At 37.1% G+C, this 25234-nt stretch overlaps 1 protein-coding gene across 2 annotated transcripts in view; it reads left to right on the top strand.

Annotated features, from left to right (window-relative positions):
• FHIT (fragile histidine triad diadenosine triphosphatase) overlaps nt 1–25234 on the top strand; it is a gene marked incomplete at both ends in the record, with an annotated part of 875313 nt that overhangs the window by 675511 nt on the left and 174568 nt on the right. Inside the window, one exon of one of the 2 annotated variants that reach the window (XM_080715815.1) lies at nt 3645–3713. The exons of the other annotated variant lie outside the window; for it this stretch is intronic. Coding sequence (XP_080571941.1) covers nt 3645–3713 — 69 coding nt within the window. The remainder of the gene's footprint in view (nt 1–3644; nt 3714–25234) is intronic. 2 annotated transcript variants of the gene reach the window in all.

Raw genomic sequence — 25234 nt, 5'->3', positions numbered from 1 at the left:
TGCATTAGACAATCTTAAACAAATGTCTCTTGTGTGGTACCTCTCAGATATTTCAATGTACTAATAACCAACATAAAATCTTATTTGACTGAAAACTTTTTGATATGGAATATATATGGAATATATATGGAATATGGAATTTAAAATACTTTTCCAAGCTGAACGTGGTGGCACACACTTGTAATCCCAGTACTTGGGAGGCTGAGACAGGAGGATTGCATAGGTTCAAAGCCAGCCTCAGCAACTGAGGCTCTCCGCAACTTACTGACACCCTGTTTCCATAATCAATTATAAAATAGGTCTGGGAGTGTAGCCAGAAGGTAGAAAGCCTCTGGGTTACATCCCCAGCACCACTAAATAAATAAATAATAAATAAATAAATAAATAAATAAACTCTTCCAACTCAAACAGCTAACTTAGAGCCCCTAGCAAAACTGTAGAGTGATTTATTAAGTAAACATTTTGTTAGCGCTTAGAAAAGTTAGCTGTGATCACAATGGCTGAATATGAAATCACTATAAACGTATAAACAGGTTATGATGAGTGACCCCCCCATCCCCACCACTGAAAATTCCATTTTAATCAGAATTGCATTCTGTTGAAAGGTGGTAAAGATGGTATTCGCTCATAACAGCAGGGCTCTGAGCTGGCTTTGTTATGGTCTTATGGTTCTGAGAAGCTGAGTGGGTTGCCTGGTTTGTGGGATCAGCCTTTCACTTGAGAATTATGTCAAGATATCAGGCTGAGTTGAGATCTCTGCCCTTGGGGGGGGGTAATTACTTGTGCTGTGAGTTTTTTACTGTCTTTGGTTCTTTGGTGTCATGGCAATTTTAAGTGGTAACTAGTGATCAAAAGTGACGTTTCCAGGACTGGGTGGTAGAAGAACCTATAGATATGGCTCCAAAGACTAAGTCCAAAACAACAAGGTAAAGAAAAGGAGACAGGGGATAATATCAACCTTGGGAGGTTCCTCTAATAGAAGTTCACAGCCAGCCATAAATTAGTGGTGGGTAGCAACCTGCATATCTCTAAGGGTCCTGGAGTACTGAAAGCCAGGGAAGCATTCAGAAGTGGATCTCAATATAACTCGATAGGGCAAATGAAATAGGGAGTGACCTCTGTACCCACAGTGGTAGCTTTGGCAGGAGAGGTTTAGAAAGCAGATGGGTAGTCTTAGCAATTCTCAAAGTGTGACCCTTGACCAGAAGTATCAGCATCACCTGGGGGTGTGTTTGAAATGTATATTTGGTGGGACTGGAAATCTGTAATTTAACAAGCCCCAGTAATGAACTGAAGTTTGAGAACCCCTAGTCAAAAGCAACAGATACAAGCTTTGGCAAGAGAGATGCTCTAACAGTGCACCATTTGGTGGGCTTTTAAAATATTTTTCCTGCTGGGAAGAGAATCAGTAAGTTCCTGAATTTGACCCCTACTTGGCTTTCAGGTTAAAAATTTTTAATTAAGTAATCCTGCTACTGCTGTTGCATATATCAAGTTCTATGTGATGAGCAGCATGCCAAACTCAAGCTTAGCAGATTTGAGTCCCTTAAAATCTTGGTTAAATAGTAACTATCACAATTCCCATTATAGACAAGTATGCTGAGAGATAGGTCGGCTGTGGCAAGGTCATGCGCTAGCTATGTGGTAGGTTCATTTATATTGTACAGGCTGTACTTTCTAGTAAATAGCTATTATATGGTCAGTACTATGAGACAGATTCATTGAAGAATACTGGTTTGTAATATCTGATTACTAGAAAGTATAAGGTAGGTTGAGATAGCTGGATGCATAGGTTCATGAGGGAGAGGAAGAATAAGGAAAAAAAGAAGGCATTGGAAGGAAAAAAGAGAAAGGGAGGAAAGGAAGAAAACATATGAGTGGGTTTTGGAGGCAAAGATTGAGAGAAGGCGTCCTCTAAGTTGGGGCTCTCTCCTTGTTATGTGGTGTTTTCTTGGTCTTTCCTGCTGTTGTTTTTAAGTCATCTAGTCCTTTGACTTTAATCTATTTCAGTTATTGCTTTATGGCTCTCTTCTAAAAACTTGCTTCTTGGGTAGTTTGTGATTTATTTTCCTTATTTGTTTTTTCTCCCTCAGTCCCTATGTAGTTCACATAGTCTCTGTGACTTAAATAGATACTTACTTCGGTTGCTGAGGGACCTGTGACTTGCTTCATCGTTCACTGCAGAGTATCTGGCAGAAGCATACCATTAGTGTGTGTGTGTGTGTGTGTGTGTGTGTGTGTGTGTGTGTGTGCGCGCGCGTGTGTGTGTGTGTTCCTGGGCCTGGAACCGAGGGACAACATTCTACCTCCAAGCTACACTCTCAGCTCTTTTAAATTTTATGTTGTTTTCTGAAACAAGATCTCACTCGGTTCTGGAAAGTCTTGCTAAATTACTGGGATTACAGGTGAATGCCACCATGCCCAGCTAGAAACATCATTCTTGAGGGACGGTGTCCTCAGGGGCTGGTGTGAAGATCCTTTTTGCTTCACTCACCTTGGAATGCCTAGCTCCCTGCTTCTGCTTTAATAGCATACCTTGTTTTTTTCCTTTTACACAGAGCTCCAGGGACACTTAATATCAAGGTCTCTGGAGGTCTTTTGGAGGTTCAAAACCTGATGGCAGTAATAGAGGAAGGGTGGGCGTGACCAGACAGAGGTTTGATTCCCTGCCTGCCTCTCTGCATTTAGGCTTTTTATTTTCACATTCATCTCCAGGTTTCTAATAAACACAGGAACACTGCTCAAGGGCAAGAGTAAGGTTTAACTTCAGCCAAGGTACCATAGATACTGTTGAGAAAAAGTTTCAGATGGCAGTTCAGCCTTGAACAACACTATGAACTGAGGTGCTCTGAGCCCTGATTCATGGTCTCTGTGTACTAGCCTTGCTATGCGTATTACCCTGTGCTCTAGTAGACTATAGAAATGGGCAGTAGAAAAGACCGCATTCACAGAATCACTGTCTTTGCTGGTGGAGAAGGAAGGGGCAAGAGCCAGGCAACTCCACTTCCTGGACCAACTCTACCACTTCCTGTGGGACCCTGACCTCTCTGATTTTCTCATCTTCAAAACAGAGATTATTTTAGAATGACATTTTTAGCAGTATTAAATGAAATAATGCCAAGAACAGAGCTTTGCTTATCATAGGAAATGAAACTTTAATAAATGAGAATCATTTATACTATTATTATATTGTTATTTAAATCCCTGATTCTGTAACTTGGCCCATGCTGTTTCCTCCTAGCATCCATTCACTCTTTACTTATGCATTTCTCTGTTAGCCAATTCTTATTTCTTGTCATTTTCAGAGTCACAGTGGTCATCTTTTAAGACAAACTGTCATTTCAAAGCAGCAGCTGAATACAACCAAGACTGACAACTGTGAATAATTCCACAGAGCCTCTAAAATACTCTGGCATTTCACTCAAGCTCCTCTATGCCCCCAAGTTGTTTTCTCTTGTCTTTGCCTCTCTATTTTCAGCAAACTTCAGATATAGTTATGGAAGGTGAGCATCATCTTCCTCTGAAAATATAATACAGCAGGAATCAATTGGGAGCACTTGGGCTTCATGAGAGCATCACTGTCAAATCTAAAACTGTATGAAGAGATAATCACATTTTGTTTTTTCTTTCTTTTGCATTTTCAGCACGTTCATGTCCACATTCTTCCTAGGAAGATTGGAGACTTTTGCAGGAATGACAGCATCTATGAGGAGGTGAGTCTGCTATTTCTCCTCATTCCTTTGATCACAGGCTCTGTCAGTGTGATGAAATCAGCCTAATGAGCCACATATCACTGAGATATGATCTTAAATGGGATTGCACCCAGTATAACTTGACCATAAAGGCTGATGAGCCAGGATGGCTATCATAGAATTCTACTAAAATAATTAAAATTGTTTTCCTTTTATATTTAATTTTATTGGTGCATTATAATTATACATTATAGTGAGACTCAAAGTGCTAAATTCATATATACATACAGTATCACTTGGTATGTTCACCTTTTCCTGATTTTTTTCTCAGTTGAAACCTACTTACAATCAAGCATCCTTGTGACTTCTGACCTTTCATTTACCAGGACACTACATATTTGTGTGGAGATATGGTCCAGAGTCTCAACAAAAGAAAATGTGCAGTGCCACCAATAGAATCCAACCAGATTGCTATATGATTCTCTTACTCAAATCCTATATTTTTGACAGGGTTTGAAGCTCAGCTTGTCTCTCCATATAGTATTAAAAGTTATAATGAGTGGAGACAAGGTTGGTTGGAGTGATGTGAATATACTCCATGTATCATAAACATTTTAGCAAGTAACTGATTTTTGGAGGCTCCTATTCAAAGATATAATGTGAAATCGGCACAAACACGAATATCAAGAGAAAAGATGATTTTCTATTAGGGTCTTATCTACATAAAAACCTTCAGGTGTTTATCTGTGCTATGTAGAACATCTAGCCTACAATAGATGAGACTGGTATAAGAGAGAAGGTAATTTCCATTTAAATACTTCTTCTAGCCAAGGAAAATATGTTCCTCACATGTTAGAGCTGGTCATATGGTGCCAGAACCCTAGAGTGCTTGATTTTAAAGGACTTTGATGTTGTTTCTAGATGTAACAAGGAAAAGTGCTGAGATTAATTAGTGATGTCTACCACAGTGTCAGAGAGGTGTCATGTTAGCCATCTATTTGATATTCCTATTCCAATATTTTCAGACTGATTTTTAAGCTACGGTGTTTATTTCGGTTGCTTATCATGAGACTCTGCCAGATAAACCCATACAATTATCTTCTTGTGCTCTTCATGGTACACTTAAAGTCTGCGCTTTTCTGTGTGTTTCTAGTCTTTGCAGTAATGGAGCATCAAAATAGTTGTCTATACCTTGAAAATAAAAAATGACAGGTCACCATGTAATAATGAAATGTGAAACTAATCTTTCTGGGACTCATTGAATTATTCAAGGTGATTGGCTTTCATGTCTTTAAAATATGCCTTATCTCAGCTTCCTGTGTCTTCTAAAAGCTGCAGTGGACCTCTTTCAGGGGGAAATTGTCTCATTGCAGGTGCTTAAGTGCTGGGGTGTGAACCAGTCGCAGAAATTCTTGATTCCCATCCCTAGAGATTTTGATCCAGTAAATAGCAAAGGAAGTCAGGAATTGGTCATTATATAAGTATAGGAAAATCCTCAGGAGATTCTGATGCATGACTGGTTGTAGGAAGAGCTTTTCTTCATTTCTGAGCTCTCCAAAGCTATTCTATCATATTGTAACTTGAACTCGCTTTCATCGGAAGTAAAACAGTCTGCAGTTCGGTAAGGCCTTAGTCCATACTGGAAGGGAATCAGAATTAGGGAGTAATTAAAAATAGATGCATTAAAAAAAAGCACAAGTACTGATCTTATTAACATAAACTAAGGTTAATAAAATATTGCCAAGTAAAGGCTACTTCAATGAATAAATTAACACATGATTTATGTACAAGCGAATACTGCTAAAGTGGTATTAAAAGTGCTTGAAAGTACTGTTTTCTTAGGCTGCACAGTCACCCTGAAATCTTGTTTATGTTCCAAAAGTGCTGGTGACAGAAGCCATGTGAGGACATTTTAGCTCAGTTCAAAGCATGCTGGACAGTGCTGTGCTGGGCATGTGGCCTTTCTCTCCTTTATTCTTTTACCCTTTTTTATCTACTCTGATGGCATATCCAGTCTTACAAATAAGGTAACACATGTTCCTATATACCATTTATTTGGAGGAATATTTCAGAAAAAGTAATTAAAATAAAAGTTTTTTTCTTCCATCAGTGGGTAAGTCACATGTGATATAGTGAAGGAAATTTGTAGTATAAGATTATAAAGAGATTGAAATCTTTGGAAAAAGCAGAATCGGGTTAAAATCTCAATGCCACCTACTAACTATATAACATTTGGCAAGTCACTTATGATAAGATATACCACTCTAAAAGATGATTATTGGTATACTGTACTTGAAATCTTATTTCAGGGCTGAGGCTCAGTACACACTAAACACACATTAATAAGCAGATATTTCTCATCTTATTACAATTTGTAATATTTTTAAATAATATGGTAGGTAAATTCAAAGTCAGGTACTTGGGTGTTTTCATCCACTGGTCTTTCCAAGGGCTATACTTCCCACTTCTCTCTCTATGACCACTCATTCTCAGTTTTATTTTCCTCTTTGTACAAAAAGGCTTTCCCAGTGTGAGTACATAATACAGTGACGTCTAGAAAGAGGCACGGAGGCATGGAGCACTGTTCAGGCATTATTGATATAAGATGTGATGTACATTAGATGGAGTGATCTTTATCAAAAACTATAAAACAATGAGGAATGACATTCTTTATACTAATGAAATCACTCACCATGGATTATTCATCCCTTTACAACATACAACAAACAGGCTGCCTTGGAGGGTGAAGGCCAGGAAGCAGAGACAGCAAGAGACCCAATAAATGTAATTGTAATTCTACCATGGAGACTGAAAAGGATGCCTAAAGAAGCCGTAGCAGCTGCCAGCTGGAGATGTTTTGTTGTCTCTGGACACTGCTTTGAGGAGAGTGACTGTTATAATTAGATATAAAATGTCCCCTAAAGAGCTCATTTATTAGTGTTCAGGATTGATGTAGTGGAGTCATGAGGGTTGTAATCTCAGCAGTGAATAAATCCTTTAATGGATTTACCTGGGTGGTACCCTGTAGACGGTAGGGTGTGGCTGGAGGAAGTGGTCCCTGGGAGTTCAGCCTTGGGGATTATCTTGAGGGTTCTCCCTGATCTCTCTCACACCTTGCCTCTGTGAGGTGGGTAGCATAGCCCACATGCTGTCCTTCAACCTCCTTCTTCATGTCCTGAGTTCTGTGGTCTCAGTCTCACATGAAGTGAACCTGAAACTAAAAAAAATAAATAAATCTTTCCTCTAATTTTTGTGGTCAGATTTTTATATTACAGCTGCAAGAATTCCAACAGATTCCTTGACAAATTGGAGAAGATTTATAGAAAGGTGTTTGGGACAGCACCAAACAGAGATTGGAGAGTAGTTGTTGGTAAAAAATGTTTAGACAGGAGAAGAGAAAACTTATAAAGGGAGGATCAGGACAATCACAGTTGTTAAATATCTGAAGTGCTGGTAGGTGGAAAAGGTGTTAAATATGATCTATGGGTTAGGGATGTGGCAGAGTGGTAGAGCACTTGACTAGTATGCATCAGGCCCTGGGTTCAATCCCCAGCAGTGAAAAAAAAATAAAAGGAAACCTATAACTTTATTTAAAAATAATAAATAAATAAATAAATAAATAAATAAATAAATATCTCTGTGGCTCCATAGAGCAGATATGAGACTCTCAGACTACAGAAAGGCAAATATCAGCTCCATATGACATCAGGTCAAATTGAGAAAAAACAAATATTGAACAGTTAGAGTTCTTTTTGCAGGGATGAGCTTTTGTCCCTCGACCCATCTGGGCAGAGAATGGACCATCATGATTCTTCAGGAGGATGTATGCATTATGTTCTGCAGCTGCTGGTCTACTTTGTCAATACCTCCAATTTTATTCAAGTTCTATAAAAATAGTGCCTTTTTGTTATTTGTATTATAGCATTTGGGTTACTGCCTAATAAAACATATTCTTTTTTATTTCATGAAAATACAAGATATAACTCTTTCTTGACTTTTATGAGACCCCATTCTATTGATTTTTCTGATTCCCAGCCTACTTCATGCTTTTCTCCTAGCTTAGAATTACATATGGATGCTTTTTAGAGTTTTCTTGTTGCCTTGTGAGTGTTTTATTATTGCTTGCAAAGAATTTTAATTGATGAGATATATTTTTGCCTGCAGAGTATTATTGAGTCTGGATACTGTTAGACATATTACTAATTCTGTTCGTTACTGTAGTTCTCATGATTCTTTGTTCTTTACCTGACTTGGCTTTACTCATTTATGATATCTGCTGGACCTCTGAAGCCATTTGAGTTTGATGCCCCTGCCTGTGTCATGGACTATCCCTTTCTCTCTATCATCAAATGCTGCTGTTCTCCAGGATGTTCTGTCTGTCCATAGGCATATTATTTGTCTACTGTGGCCCTGATTGAGTTCTCTAACTTCAGTGGGTTTTCCAAAGCCATTCTGTAATTTAAACTCCTTTTCACTGGATGTGTAATGGAGTCTGAGGGTTACTCCCTTCTCATGAAAGCCTCCTTCTCCCTCACTGCTTGCTTTTGTCAAAGATAATCTCTTTCCAACCTCAGGGCTTTTGAACATACTGTCTTCTTTGCCTGTAACTTTTACCATACTCTTCCCCTTTGCACAGCTCATGGCTTTGTCGAAATCTCAGCTCAACATCCTTTCTTCAGAGTACTTTTTACAGTTTTTTTTCCAACTAAAATAGCTAACCCCCACCCTTTCCATAGTAGCTTTGGCATATTACCATGCCTTAACACCACACTTGAAATAAATTAGTTTATATTCGATGTTTGCATCCCCAGTTACATTGCCAAGCCATGTGCTTAGGGACTTATGCAGGTATAATGTGGCTTCTAGATGAATATTTGTTAAATCAATGAACACATGAAGAAACAAGGAGTTGAACTAGAAAATCAGTTCTCAAATAATTTAAAAGGAGAATCTATCTTGCTTTCATAGGGTTGATTTGTTTACTCAAAGCCATGCCGGACAAGACTGGCACAGTGCTATCTGAGGTTAATTTAATGCGACACTGATGCAATGGGATCCTTTGGTCAGAAATCAGATTGCAGAAGGCTGAAAACTGTGGCACACCAAAAAGGCTTGGAGAAGCAATTGTAAACCTGGTCTGATTGCTAAGCAAGTCTAGTAGACACATGTCAAAGACGATAAGTAACTTACCTCCCTTGAAACCTAGATTTGTCTGGCTGGAACAAATACAGATGTGAGATTTACTGAGAGCAGGCTCAAGAACTACTCTTCTTTTCATTCCAACCTTGATTATCATCTCCAAGTCTCTCATTGCTACTTTTTCTTGGTTTTAAATCCTGAACTTGTCTGTGCACTTTGCTCACATTTTATCTCCCCATTTCAGAGGATGTGCCTCTCCTCTCATCACTGAACCCAGACTCCATGCTTTCCAAACTAGAATCTTTTCTAAAGCCCTTTCTTTATATCTCATCATGCATTTCTTATTCATCTGTAGCTCCCAAACTCTTTCTACATCTAGCTTCTTTAAGTTTCCATGAATTATATGAAGCCTTCTCTGAACTCATTGTGCCCTCTATTATCTTGACAACTTGATGAAGATTATGATAATGACACAAATGAGTCCTTGGATAGAGCATGTGTATTACTAATGTGGAGGAGGGAAACGCCTGTTGCCTAATGTCCTGGTGCATCATCTCATTAACTCAGTAAGATTTACCCTAGCTGTGTCTCCAATATGCAACTCTCATAACTGTATTGGACAATTCATCGGATGTTTACAGGTGACATTAACTGGTTATGATTGCCTACCGTATATAAAACCCATTACTGATGAAGGAAGTGACTATTATTAAAACTAATGGGCATGGTAATCAGCACTTGGACAAATTCAACCATGAATTTCATAGAGCAATTGTGGACTCCAGTGTGTCATGGGAAACAATTGCTTGGCTTAACACAATGCATGAACAAAATCAATTTGCTAAAATGCAGGTCATTTGGCCCCGAGGGCTGGAGAAAACCTTTATATTGCTGATGATATTTATTATTGAACTTGGATCTCTTTCACACACCATTTGACAATGGTGTCAAAGCCCATGGGTCCCTAGTGGACTGTCTGTAAAGGAAGCTTGTGTCAGTGAGAAAGTTAACAAGCTTTCTTCCCTTTGGGTTCACCGATGTTCTCCTATTGAATGATAAGTTTCTCAGGGCTTGAGAATTTTAGAAAGAAGATATTGGTACCTTTTATTCAGAATAAAATAACAACCTCATGGATTTTTCTAAATTAATAGGAACTTTAACTAAAAAATCTGAATGTGCTATTACCAACAAGTAAACATATAGTGATGCTATTTTACTTTTTATTTTTGTGGTACTGGAGATTGATTCCAGCAGCATTCTATCTCCAAGCTACACCTTCAGCCTGATTTTTTATTCTTTATTTTGAAGCAGGGTCTCACTAAGTTTTTAAGGGTCTTGCTAAGTTCCCGAGCTGGCCTACAACTTGTAACCCTTCTGTCTCAGCCTCCCAAGTACTGGGATTGCCCATGTGCCACAACATCCCACTTTAGTAATGCTAATTAAATGGCATGACCTCAAATGCTCCCTGTGTCTTTAAAAGCTCTCTGGCTACCTATTTTGGTGACAAGAGACATGCGTAGACATCTGGTTTTCCTCTTCCTATATTAGATTATTACTTAGTTAAATCTCCATATCTCTTGCAAGAGAAGAACATAACATTATCAGAGAAGAGTTATATGGTTAAAAATTATTTCTGGCTGGGTGTAGTGGCACATTCCTGCAATCCCAGTACTTGGCAGGCTGAGATAGAAGGATCACATGTTGTAGGCCAGCCTCAGGAACTTAGCAAGACCCTTAGAAACTTAATGAGATCCTGCTTCAAAATAAAAAAAATAAAAATAAAAAGGGCTGGGGGTATAGGTTGAAGGTGGAGTGCCCTTGGGTTCAATCGACAGTAAAAAAAAAATTTATTATAAATGGGTAAGGAGAAAAGAGATATGAATTAAGCAGAGACGGATGTTCTTCAATATAATGTCCTCAAAGAGAAAAGCCCCCAAATATTTAACTTTATATCTTCTTTCAAAAATAAAATCAAACTAAGCAAGAATTCTAGAAAACAAGAATGACAAAAAGTAATACAATTTTGTAGTTGCAAAACATTTGAAAATGTTTTGAATTTTCAGTTATTGTCTGTTATTCTTTTTTCTCTTTCTTTCTTTCTTTCTTTCTTTCTTTCTTTCTTTCTTTCTTTCTTTCTTTTTTTTTTGGTGCTACTGGGCATTGAATCCAGAGGCATCTTTTCTTGAAGCTATACCCCCAACACTTTTAATTTAATTTAATTTACAATTAATTTTATTTTAAATTTTATTTTATTTTTCTTTTGAAACAGAATCTTGCTAGGTTGCTGAGAATCTCAGTAAGATTCTGAGGCTGGCCTTAAACTTTTGATTCTTCCGTCTCAGCCTTCCAAGTACTAAGATTACAAACATGTGCCACTATGACTGCTATCTGTCGTTTTTTAAGAGAAAGAATGATACACTTAATTCAAGTGACCCTTATAAATAAATCCCATTACTTCTCAGCTTGAAGTGAGATTCATCTTTGAAGCTCATGTGCCACACTCCAGCAGAAAAGACCCATAGACCTTTGAGTTGCTTGCTTTGGAGAAAGAAGGCACAGAGTCATGGATATGTAGCCAAGTGTTTGAAACCCCATCTTGGGTTCTCACAATGTCTATATTTTGTCTCTGTCAGTTGGTGTCTACACTGGTGTCCCAAGGCTCTACTTTGCTCCACAGAAGCACTGCCCAGTGGGAATCCAAGGCTAGGTTTAGTAGCCACTTTGAAATAGGTCAAAAGAAACATGTGATATTAAATTTAGTGATGAAATTTTTAACCCAGTTTAACCAAAATATTATCATTTTAATATTAACTAATACAAAATACTATCATTGAAATATTCTCTGTTGGTATAAATCTTTGAAAACAAATGTGTATTTTTTATTTTTATTTTTATTTATTTATTTTTTTTACTTGTTTTTTTGGGGAAAATTTATTTTCCTAATTTCAATATGCTCTTATATAGTTAAACTTAAAAAGCATTAACGATTTTGTATTTGTTACAGACACTTTATCTACTCTTTTAATATCCCAGCTTTTGATTTCAATCCTGAATTTAAATATTTATATTACTCATTATTTAAAATATTTTAATAATAATTTCAAGGTAATTACCTAGTTAACACTTGGAATATACTAGGTTGGAACAGGATTCCACTTTGGCATAAATGAATTTTTGTGTCTGGCCATAGTAGGGAAAAATGAATTTTAAACATGGTAAAAGAAAATCTCTAGGAAGAAATTATGTTTTGTTATATGGTGAAAGTTTTAATTACAACACTTCTCAATTCAGATTAGCTGTGTGCTGCCAGTGGCTACCAAATTAATCAGTGCAGTTGTAGAGTTTATTAAATCCAGAGGACTTCATTTGTTTTCAAAAAGTCCAATTTACTGCATTAACTTCTCAATTTTTTATTCTTGCTATCTGAATGAAGAATAAAGTAATTTATTTTCCTAATACTAAAAAATATAAAATAACACAGAGCATAGGTCATCAAGCAATTGAATTAGGTCCCATCATCTCTCATCAAAGACTTCATTGAAATTTAAAAAATGGACTTACCTCAGAGGTGCACAGATGGTCCCTCTGAGCAGAGATTATACTTATTTTCTATCTTATTTGTGCTGGTAAATTCCACCAGGGATGCTCATGAAGTAATGCATGAATTTTGGAAGACAGAATAGACACTTATGTTGTTCCTTATTTCTGTAGATTATTGCCCTTCCATGGGTGCCTAATTGACATTACTAATGTGGCTGAAATTTCTTTTTCCAGTTTTGATTTTTGTGCTGCATGTTGAGCTTAGGGTATTACTCATGCTAGGCAGGTACTCTCACCACCGAGACCCATCCAAGTCCTATTTCAGTTTTGAAATGAAACCTACTAAGTGTTCTTTTTTTTTACTCTTTTATTGAATCTTTTTATTGAATAATTATGATGTGTCTGGCATTAGTTAGAGTCTTCTTTATGTAATAACAATCAAGATAGACAAGATCCCTCTTCACAGAGCTTACATTCTATTAAGCAAACATAAATGAGAACATGTCAGAATAGTGAAAAGTGAGACATTAAGTACACAGGCTGTTCATTAAATGCATGTTTCACAGTATGTGGTTAAGGAAAATATTGTCCACTTCTTCTTTGGAAAGGCACATGGAAATATTGCTTCATTTATTCTCCAGCCCACCACAGTAAGGAAAGTTTGGCTTAGTGTTCTTAAAGGAATGTTATTATATGTATCTTAAATATATGTGCAAATTGTCTACTGATAACAAAAGAATATGTTGATAAGGGCATCATGTATATTCCTATTATTATTTAAATATGTCTACATATAATGGTAATAAGTAAGGTAATATAGTAATAGCAGTATAATATTTGGTGGCTATAAAATTAAATATAATTTTCTTTTTTAAATTTTTTTATTGGTGCATTATATTCATGCATCATATTGTGGTAAAAATACTTGTGTGTACATACATGTACACATCACTGATTTAATGCCTACCCAATTCCCACCCCATTCCCTCCCTGTCCCTCCTTCCCTTGCTTGGCTTAGTGGTTGACTTTGATATGTTTAAGTACATTGTGTGTTTTAGAGATTTTCCTATTCTCCCCTCCTTTCTACTCTTTTAGGTTGTCTTGTTTGCTCCTCTATAGGATTTCTTTTTTCATCTAGAGTTCCTCCTATGACCCATTTCTCCCTAGCTCTCACATATTAGGGGAAACATCTGATTTCTTATTTTTTGTGACTGACTAATCTCACTTAGCATAAGGTCCTCCAGTTCCTTTTTCAACACTATCTACCTATAACATGTATTGTCTTAATATGCTAAATTCACTTAAAAGAAAACATTTTTCTATCATAGAAACAGCAAAGAAAACTAATACACAGTATGACAAAATTATTCTTTTTTTATTGGTGCTAAGTGTTCTTTTGAGGCAACATCATGCAGGGGTTATAGGTGAGACTTGGGGTCCAGATTCCCTGGTTTTTATCTCTAGCTATATGTCTTTGAACAAATTGCTGTATTTTTCTACACCTCATTTTTCTCATCTGTAAAATGGAGATGATAGGGCTGCCATGAGAATTAAATGACTTATCACATATAATGCCCTAGAAAGATGTCTGACATATAGCTAATGTTTGGTAAATGTTAACTATTATGATTTATATAATTATTAACATTATTATTATCCTGAGGGCCAATCCAAGAACATTCTAAGGGGTCCATGTGAGGGAGGAGTCAGAATCTAGGGTTAGGTGACTGGCCAGAGGCCACCTTCTCTGGAGCCCAGGATATTTTTCAAGGAATGCATCAAAGAGAGTCCATGAAGGTTCAAGGCCAACACCTATGGATCTGATCATATGCATGGGCCAAACAGCCTCACAGCCATGGCAGTTCTATGACCTGTAGGCACATTAAACTTTCAAACTGGCACCAGTATACCAACATACTCTACTAAAATTCAGATAAAATGAGGAAATCTTTTCTGGAAAGAAGACATTCTGACTTATTATTTTATTCTAAGACTTTCACATTACTTCAGTTTACTGGTAAGCAGTTCTTTCTGGAAATTGTCCTGAACCACCTCTTCCTCACCCCAATTTAGAAGACCATGTTGGGAGATGCCATTTTTTTCAACAAGAACAGAATCATAAAAAAATGTTGCTATACCTGCTTAGCTCTAAATTATACACCTTCTATCAACATAAGCTATTTATTTCAAGTTCTTTAATGTTGAATTTGCTATTTAAGTCTCAGTGTTTCTCATGTTTTCCATATTTGAACTGAGGTGTGAAAGATCCAATAATACTGGGCTTGTAGATGTAGGTTAACAATCATAAAGAACTAAGGCTAAGTCTTTGTTCCTTAGAAAAACTAATGAAAAATAATATAATAACACTGTCTTTATCATTTTAATATGTTTTGGCACATTGTAATTATATATCAAAGTGAGATTCAATGTGATACAATTATACATACACAGCATTTGATACAATTTCCTTCAGATCCCACCTCATTTTGGTATGGATACCTTCATATACAGACATGGCGTTACTTGAACTGTTGACTTTATCAAACTTCTTTTTCCCTCCTCATCTCTCTTCCCAAATCTTCTACTCTCCTACTGGTCTCTCTTGTTATTTACCTCAAGTTCCTTTCTCTATGGCTTCCACATATGAGAGAAAACATAGTCTTTGACTTCCTGAAATTAGGTGATCTCACTTAGCATAATATTCCTTAGTTCCATCAATTTCATCCATTTTCCTGTAAATAATTTTCTTCTTCTTTATGGATGAGAAAGTTTCCTTTGTGTGTTTATTACCACTGTAATGAATGCTATGTATACATATATACATTAATGTTATATTTGTAAACCTAGGAGCACAGGTACAATTGAACCCAAACCTCACAGAGTGTGTGTCTTAAGATATTAGTGACAAAGCTCATTTATATCAAAATTTGAGTACAAAGCCTTCTTTGTGTCCATTACCCCTTTCTTTGATTTTAATAAAATACCATCCTTCATTTTCACAAAAACCCAAAGATAGTAAGATAAGTGTTTTTCTTAGAGATTGTGACTTCCAGTGTTAAATTTTAATGTTCAGATCCCTGTTTAACCTTAGAGACATTCACACACACACACACACACACACACACACACACACACACACACACAGATTCCACATCCAAGATTACTACTAAACAATGTAGGTCCTAGACATACTGCTACTAATTAAATATTAAGACTTCCAGTAAAAGAAATAGCATTTCCCAAAGTTAAACATTTCCTCTGCTTTTAGGATATAACCCACTAGTCTTTAGCTAGGAACTTTATTATAACTCCCTTTTATAGTTTTTTTTTAAACATAGAGAAGTCATCAGCATACTCCAGCCTAGCTTCTGCAATTCCCAAGGTCATCCTTTCTGAGCTTATTTTGCCCATTGAACCTCTTAAATATTTCTGCCTGCCTTATAGTATATTCATGTCATGATAATACACTAAAATATTTAAAAGAAAATTGCTGCCTTTATTTTTCTCAAAAAGAAACAGTCCTTGCTTACAACTCTCAATGGACCATAACTATCTTCTAGGCCAGCTGCAGCAGGACCTGTTGGAATTCCTTCCTACATTAATAGTAACTAAGAAATTCATACCATATTTCCTTTGCACCAAAATGCAGCCTTGTTCCAGCACATCTTTTTTACCTTTTTTTTTTTTTTTTTTTTTTGCAGTACTGGGGATGGAACCCAGGGACATTCTACATCGAAGCTACATCTCCAGCCCTATTTTTAAATTCTTTCTTTATTTTGAAACAAGGTCTCACTAGGTTGCAGAATACCTCACCAAGACTCACCTGAGGCTGTCTGTGTACTGCAATTCTCCTGTCTCAGCCTCCCAAATGCTGGGATTACAACTGTACACCACCATGCCATCTTTTACCTTTTTATTAAAAATTGTTTCTTCTAAGAAAACACTTCAGAGTTATTAAAGGGACATTGTATGATGTGCTGGCTTCTCTGGTAATCTTGGCCATCTTGGTGAATCATTCTTACTGAGAGAGGCTAGGGAAGAGGTTTTCATCAGTTGTTGATACCTTCAAATGGAGAGGAGGAATATGATGTGACCTTAGCATGCTTATGAGTTGACACATCTAGTGAAGTGAAAAATGGCATTGATTTTTGTTTATCTCTATTAATTACAGAAATGGAGGCACAGAGAGCTGTCATGACTTTTCTTAGAGCACAGAGCAAGTAAGAAACAGCTGGGATTCATTCTCAGGCTGGCTCTGAGTCTGGGTTCTCTTTCACTATGCTTCCTCTGTAAGCTTCCAGAAGTGTCTAACTCACTTTGTCCTCCTGACACCCCAAAAAGCCCCTTTTATATGGCAGGTTCTCAAGAAATGAATGTTGAGCCCAATCAGTTGCTCATTCTTCTGAATTCAGAGCCTCCTTCTCCCATTCTTCAGCTCGATAACTTTCATTTATCACGTCAAGTCCTCCTACATTCAGGGCACCATCTTCTCTCTTGTCAGAACCCCCCTCTCAAGAAAGAACTTCACTCTCAATTATAACAATGCTAGTTCATGTCTTTAACTTTTCTGAAATGATACAGTATTTTTCAAAGTAATAAAACTTGCTGGAAAAGAATGGGATTCTAAGCTGGGCTATCAAGTCTTATTCTGAAGTTGTAGTGAGATTTTGCTTCTAACTCCAAAATCAAATCACAAGGGCCAGCTCTATACCCCATGCTCATTTCTGGAATATACCTGAAAATTAATTTGATAACTCACCCCAAAAATGTTCCATCAACCCTTCCAAGATAGACCAATCCACATGCCTGTCAACACCTCTCGAAGAGAGTGATAGGCATTGCTATGTTTTCCAGTTTGGGCTCAAAAATGCTCTTATCTGTATTATGGCATCCACATTACCACAGATTGCATACATGTGTGCTATAAAATGTGTAATTAATCTATTATTTTGAAAAACCTGAACTTAGGAAATCATTTACATGTCAAATAAAAATATTTTAATGACATATATTTTCATATATATAGTCATTTAATTAGTTCTTAAAATACCTAAGAATATAAAAATATTGAGATAATTTGGGGTGAAAGGGGGGGCATACAAACTGAGAAGAGTATACCTTATAATTAAGAGAGATGTAGCTGAAAATGAAATAATAGGAAAAAGGAAATATAATAATTTGTAATGATATTTTAAAAATTAGGGGGTCAAGCTGAGTGTGGTGGTGCATGCTTGTAATCCCCACACTTGGGAGGTGGAGACAGGAGGATCGTGCAGGTTTGAAGCCAACCATGCTGGCTTAAGAGACTCTGTTTCCAAATGAAAAGTATAAAATAGGTCTGGGAGTGGAGCCCGGAGGTAGAAGGGTTTCTAGGAACCCCAGTACCACCAATAAAAAATAATAATAATAAATTAGGGAGTCTTATTTACAAAGCAGACATCTACATTTTACCCACTGGCAGAGACCGACATTTACTGGTGGTCATTTCTTGCTTAGAATGAAAGAAAATAACTAGTTTTGATAACGACCTAATAGGAAATACTTTGTATGACCTATCACTTAAGCAGAAATACTGAGTCAAATGGCCTTTGGGGATTTTTACTCTCTGAAAAATTCTTTAGGATCAAATTCTCCTTGAGTTCCTGCTTTGGGAAACAGGAAAAAAGGACTCATGAAAACAGGTGTCCATGCTGCTGTGCACTGCAGGCTTCTGTTTGCATTCATTTTGTCTTGTCTTGGTTTCCTTCTCAATCTCCAAGTCATCCCTTAAGATGGCTGAGGCTCATTTGAGTAGGCAGTTATTAATTTCACAATTACCAACATGACTATATTCTTGAGTACTAAAATCTAGTTTTTGGCTGTGATAGAAAATGATTTCATTGCCCTGGGGCCAGTATTCTCACCAAGATCAGGCCTATAGTTTGGTCTCATTCTGACTTACAACCTCTCAATTCAGCAGTGTATCACGTGGGTGGACAGGGATTGTGTGGTTCTTGGCTGCTATTTCTTTGGCATCTGGTATCCCAGTAGCCTGGCTTGTCTATTCCTTGTGATATCTTAACTAATGCTCTTAACTAATACCAGCCTCCTTTGGGGGATGGTGGTTTTTGGCTTCCTATCTCCTGAGGTGTCCATGGTCCTGACATCACCTCTCCTGACAAGCATGTGAGGGGCACATACTCAGACCCACTCCATCATTTTTCAGTGTTCATATGGACTCAGAAAATCTGGTCTGTTGATGCTTGTCTGCATTTCCCAGGACCTCAAGTGATTTAGTACCCCCCACTTTGTCTTCAGCAGACACTCAGCTTGCTACTATAGTCTTTTTTTTTAATCTCTCTGCAAAGATGTTTACTATCAGAATTCTGGAGGAGAAAGTAGAGTACAAATCCATTCTGCCTTTAGATTCCTAAGTAAAAGGAACAGCTTATAACATACCCCTGGGGGAAGAAACTTTCCAAAGGTATCAGATACTAATCTTTAGGACCCATGTCATTATGTTACATGGCAAGGAGGAATAAAAGTAACAGATAAAATAAAAGATGCTAATCAGGCAACTTTAAGTTATAGAGAAATTTTCTTGAATTATCTGAGTGGGCCTGGTATAGCCACAAGAGTCTTTAAATGTGGAAGAAGTAAGCAAAATAATTTGTGTTGGAGTGTTGACATGTGAGAGTCAACTGGTCATTGTTGGCCTTGAAAGTGGAAGCAGGCCCAAGCCAAGGAATGCAGGAGGCCTTTAAAAGCTGGAAAAGCAATCAATCAATCAATCAATCAATCAATCAGATTTTCTCTTAGAGCCTCCTAAAAGGAATATCGATCTCCTGACACCTTAGTTTTAGCCCACTGAACACCATTTTGGACTTCTGATCTCAAGAGCTATAAAACAGTACATTTGTGTTGTTATAGTCCATGAAGTTGATGGAAATTTGTTATAGGAGCAAATTGAAAACTAATATAATCACCAAATTTTAGGATTCAGCTCAGGGGTCAGAGAAGGATAGGGTGGAGCCTTCTCTCTTGTGTACACATAAACACACCTTTGTGTGTGCACACACGCACACACACACACAGACATACACACACATACTTTCTCTCCTCTCTCTCTTCCTTTATCTCTTTTAATTCTGTCCCTTTTTATATCCTAAAACTCTTTTTTCAAGTCTGGAGGTGGGCAGGTAGAACTGTCTGCCTCTTTATCCCTGCATGAATCATTTTATTTTCTTACTCAGGGCTAGTCTCTCTTGCTTAGAAGCCAAAATAAATGCTGAAGACAACTGCAAAGCAGAAGCCAGGAGAGAGTCAGGAAGGAAGTGCTAGGACAGTAACTACTTTAAAATTAGAACTGGCCTCTTATGGATAAGAAATGAGTGATAGTAACCATGCTAGGAAGTAGAAACCACTAAGTAACAGGGTGTGGTACACTCTGACAAAGGGGCCTGGAGGTTGAGGGAAGGCAGTGGCCACCTGACCACAGGGCCATCAGAGAACATCTGTAGAGGTCCAAGTCCCGGGTCTGTGGCTAATGAAACTGTGAGCTATTCTTTTTGTTTGGGACTCAGTTTTCCTACCTCCAACTGAGCACTATTCATCTTGGTCACTCAAAGCCTGCTTTCAGCTCTGACACTTTGTGGTTCTGTGATACTAAATAGATCAGTTGAGAAAGAACCATTTGCCCTGAGGCCTTCTTCCCTTTGATTTCCACAGGGAAGCCAAATTAGCATAGCAGAAAGGATATTGACACTGTGGTTGACTTTTAAAATTCACTGAGAATGGAAAATAAAATGAAAACACACCAGATGGGATGTGAGCTCCCTACTATTTCAAAACTTAGACATTTCCACTAAATGTTGGCACAAACTTAAATATCATCTTGAGTGCTATTTACAGTTTTCAAAGTGACAACACTCGTATGTTTCTAGAGGAGGAGAAATTGGGCTAAGAGTGATTCACATATTTTCAGAATTTTATTCTGTGGACAGAAATATTAAGAGAATTATGCATCCCATATGAAAATCTTAGGCCAGGGAAATCATGTAGACATGTAAGTCCACCGCTAAGTGTACCTAGATTTCTCAGAACTGACTCCCAGCAAGTTTTTTGAGCTTGGCTTGCCTCATGAAGATTCACTAAACAAGCTTCCTTGTAAATAGGTCAATAATTTAAGTAAGTTCATTATTTCAGTAATTAAATAAATTAATTTTTAGGGAACCTACATACTGTTGTTCTCCATGCATTTTGGGGGCTTTGAAAATCCTGTCATTGACTACAAATTCCTGAGAGAAAATTTAAAAAATACCTACATATACTTCTTAGCAATTTGTATAGTTTTAGGACTTAAATCCCAGGTTATAAAGCCCCACTTTGGTAGAGTGTATCTTTGATGTTTATGAATTTGTGAGAACTGGTTTTGCAGGCATATACCTCATAATTAAGAGAGATGTAGCTGAAAATGAAATAATAGAAAAAAAATAATAATAATTTTAATGATATTTTAAAAATTAGGGGGTCAAGCTAGGCGTGGTGGCACATGCTTGTAATCCCCATGCTTGGGAGGTGGAGACAGGAGGATTGTGCAGGTTTGAAGCCAACCATGCTGGCTTAAGAGACTCTGTTTCCAAATGAAAAGTATAAAATAGGTCTGGGAGTGGAGCCCAGAGGTAGAAGGGTTTCCAGGAACCCCAGTACCACCAATAAAAATAATAAAAAAAATTAGGGGGTCATATTTACAAAGCAGGCATCTACTATTTTTTACCCACTGGCAGTGACCAACATTTACTGGTGGTCATTTCTTGCTTAGAATGAAAGAAAATAACTAGTTTTGATAATGCCCTAATAGGAAATACTGTGTGTGACCTATATATACACTTATATCCACGTGTATCCAGGAGTTATCATATTCTGGGCCCACTGTGTCTCCATGATCTCCAGCTCTCTGCTCTCAAGAGAAACACACTGCTCTCTTATTTTTATAGGGCGCATGTCTGTGACAAGCATTATCAGAATATGCAAGGGGGAAGGGGAGCCTTTGAAAGAGGAAGTACCCATTGGAATAAGGGCACTGAGTTTCATGGGAGTCAATAATTAAACAGATAAACTTCCTGAATCTCCGACCTTTTAAATTAAAGGTCTATTTCTACAGTAGCCCAGTAGCTTCTGGAAAACTAGCCAAACAGTTTTATAAATCCTGTTATTTGTGCATATAAGTTTTTTTGTGGATTGAGTTGATTTCCAGTACATGATGATTACATAATATTATTAAAGGACAGAAAATAATTACCTTGAAACTTATCGATCATAAAATTTTGGGTTGCTAAATAGTCTTTAAATAAGTTATGAGAAGGACTGATTTTGTCCTTTTTGTCCTTGATAAAAGGACAGAAGGACAAAATCTAAACAGGATGTTACCTGTTTAGTTTTCCTGTTCCCTAACATGCTTTTTTAAATTAACTTTTAAGTGCAAGATGACTTGGACTATAGGTTTATAATGCTCAAGAGATAGTTTAAAATTAAAAAGTTTTGAAGACTCATGAAATTAGTTGATTAAAGGGTCTTGAAAAAATATTTTTAAAAAATCTGAGCCTATTACTCTTCATATTTAATTAAAATTTATATACCTCATCCATCATGGAAGCTATCTATAAAAAACTACTTCAGAGGTCTTAGGTTACATTGATCTAGCCATTCAAAATCAGGAGATAAGTTGCTGAGAGTTAATGCATCTAATAAAAGGACATATCCAGTTCTCTCATAAAATTTTGCCTTCTTCCCACCCCTATCCTTACTGTAGGCATCCCCAATTGTGGGTGATCCAAGCTTAGAAAATTTGGGTCAGCTCCAGCTCAGTCTTGAATGGCATCCTATGTACCGTCTTGTTAGCAAGTTCTATCAGTTTTTACTGTCCGACACCTCTCACAGTTATTTCTATTCTTGACTGGTCAGAAGTTCTGGGATTATACTTTCTAAGGATTTTCTGGGGCTCCCCTAGGGCCCCCAATTAATGTCTTCAGTCTACTTTTCTGCTGATTGTGACATAAATCCCTAATTTTGTCATTTCACATTATTTCCCCAATTTTCTCCTTATAATAAAGGTGGAGAATTTTGATTCACCTCCAAATTGCACTTAAAATCAAGTTTCATTTTGCATTATGTTTCAATTGCACTGTTTAGCTACATCCCCTGTGTGTGTGTGTGTGTGTGTGTGTGTGTGTGTGTGTGTGTGTGGTATTCTTTCTCTGAGCTACCCAGGCCTGTTTACCTTGAACCTGTGAACTTCTTGACTGAGCCTCCCAAGTACTGGAATTACTGGCCTGTGCCACCACACCCAGCTCAAAATCTTGTTCCTTTCTTCCTTCCATTCCTTCCCATGTTTCTTTCTCTTTTTTATTGCCTCTTTTGGATCTTAGGCATGGGTCTGTATTTGGTTCCCTACTTAGAGCTTACTGGTGAATTTTCTTTGGTTCTTGTCATTGTTTTCTGGTGGTTGTTAGAACTTTTGTTAGGTATTGAGGCAGGTATTGAGCCACTCACCTTTACAATAATGAAGAAGCCACTTCTGTACCATTTCTTTTCTAATTTCATTTTCATTATCTTTCTTCAAACCCTCCCTAACTCATGTCTCTTGGGCTCTGGTTCCAGATACCTCCATCAACACCCAGTAAACTGGCAGGGTAGTTTTCCCTAAATTCAAAGCACTTCACTTTGGCTATAATCTGGTGTTCTGAATATTCAGGTGAGCTAATGGTCATACCAGTATCCATTTTTTTTTTCTTCTAGAGAGTGAGAAAAAGAACTTGCTGTGTTTTTTTTTTCTAAATACCATACACTTTCCCCATCTAAAGTGTACAATTTAGTAATTTCAGGAATATTGAAAGGGTGTATAATAACCATTACCTCTAACTCCAGAATATTTTCATTACCTTCAGAAGAAACCCCATACCCCATAGGATTCATCGCCATCCCCCGCTTCTCCACCCCTGACCATCACTAATCTGCTTTCTGTCTTTCTGGATATGCCTTTTATGGAAACTTCATATAAACAGCTTTATACATTATATGGCCCCTTTAGACTTGTCTTCTTTTAGTTAGCATAAAATTTCCAAGGTTTTCATAGATGACTACCTTGTAGCATTTATCAGTGCTTTGTTTTTCCAATTTTGTTGAGGGGTGATTGTCAAAATATTTAAAGTGTATAATGATTTGATATATGTTATATACATTGTGAAATAATTACTACAAAAATGAAAATTAATATACCCATAACATCACCTCACAGATACCACCCCCCTTTTGTGGTAAGAGCACAAAACTCTCTTAGCTAATTTCAAGTATACAGTATATGATTAACTAACTGTAGTCACCAAACTATACATTGCAATTCTAATGCTTATTTATCTTATAATGGAAAGTTTTTATACTTTGACTAGTATTTTACTATTTCCCCCAGACCCTGGCACCTCCCATTCTACTCTCTGTCTCTATGACTTCTATTTCTTCAGACTCCATCTGTGAGTGAGATTGCATACAGTGTGGGGCTGGAACCATCCAAACTGCTATCACGTCCCACTTGCTCTCCAGGTCTCTACCTCCAAGGACTGGGGTACTTGAAGAGTGAATCCAACAACCATCCTTTTGTATTGTCCCTGTGATTGTGCCAGATGACTATGAATATTAAACAGGCAAGATGGCTCCTACTAACTCACTGCAAGGCCTCCATGGTGCTTAGCACAAGAGTTGGCAAACTGTGTTTGGATCCAGAGTTAGTTTATAAATAAAGTTTTACTGAGACACTGTCATGCACCTTTGTTTATATATGGCCTACAAAACCTAAAATTGTTATTATCTAGATTTTCCATTTTTATTATTTTGCTTTTTTGGTGCATTGTAGATAATCTCACATCATAATGTAAATCATATTGGCAATGATGCACACACACATGCACACAGTACTTGGTCCACCACCCTATCTCCCCATTTCTCTCCCTCCCAATACCAACTATCCAGATTGAAAAATGGCATATTCACATGTGCATACATACATAGTCACAGATAGCATTTCCATTAATGAATATTAGGCTTCTGCCTCCCCTACCCTTCCTCTCTGGCTCCACTGAGGATCTCCTCCATTATCTGGAATACCTCTCGTATCCCAAATACTCCCTTGCTTGCATATGAGAGAAAACACATAACCCTTCACTTTCTGTACCTGGCTAATCTCACTTAATATAATGTGCTTGCTCTAGGTCCTTCCATCTTTTTGAAAATGACATATTTTTTCTTTATTGCTGAATAGAATTCCATTATGTATATTTCCCATAATGTTGTAATCCATTCATCTATTTATGGATACCTAGATTGGTTCCATAGTTTGGCTATTGTGGATTGTGCTGTTATGAACATGGATATGTATATATTACTGTAGTTCTCTGGTTTCAACTCCTTTGGAAAGATACCCAGTAATGGTATAGATGGATAGTATGGTAGACCCATACCCACTTTTCTAAGGAATCTTTGTGCTGATCTTCATAGAAGCTGAACTAGTTTGCACTCCCACCAACAGCATAGAAGAGTTTATATATCCCCACACCCTCAAAAACATTTATTGTTATTAGATGTATTTATGCTTGCTATTCTCATTGGGGTTAGATTGAATCTCAGTGTAGTTTTTTGATTTAACTCCCTGATTGCTAATGATATTGAACTTTGTTTTTCATGTATCTGTTGGCCATTTGTATCTCTTCTTTTGTGAAATGTTTATTCTATTCAACTGCCCATTTCTTGATTGGGTTATTTGTTTTGCTACTGTAAATTCTTTTAAGCTCTTTGTATATTCTGGATATTAGCCCACTATCAGAGAGATAGCT

Source organism: Muscardinus avellanarius, assembly GCF_963383645.1.
Source record: "Muscardinus avellanarius genome assembly, chromosome: 18".
NCBI lineage: Eukaryota > Metazoa > Chordata > Mammalia > Rodentia > Gliridae > Muscardinus > Muscardinus avellanarius.
This window is presented reverse-complemented; position numbering and strand designations above follow the sequence as displayed.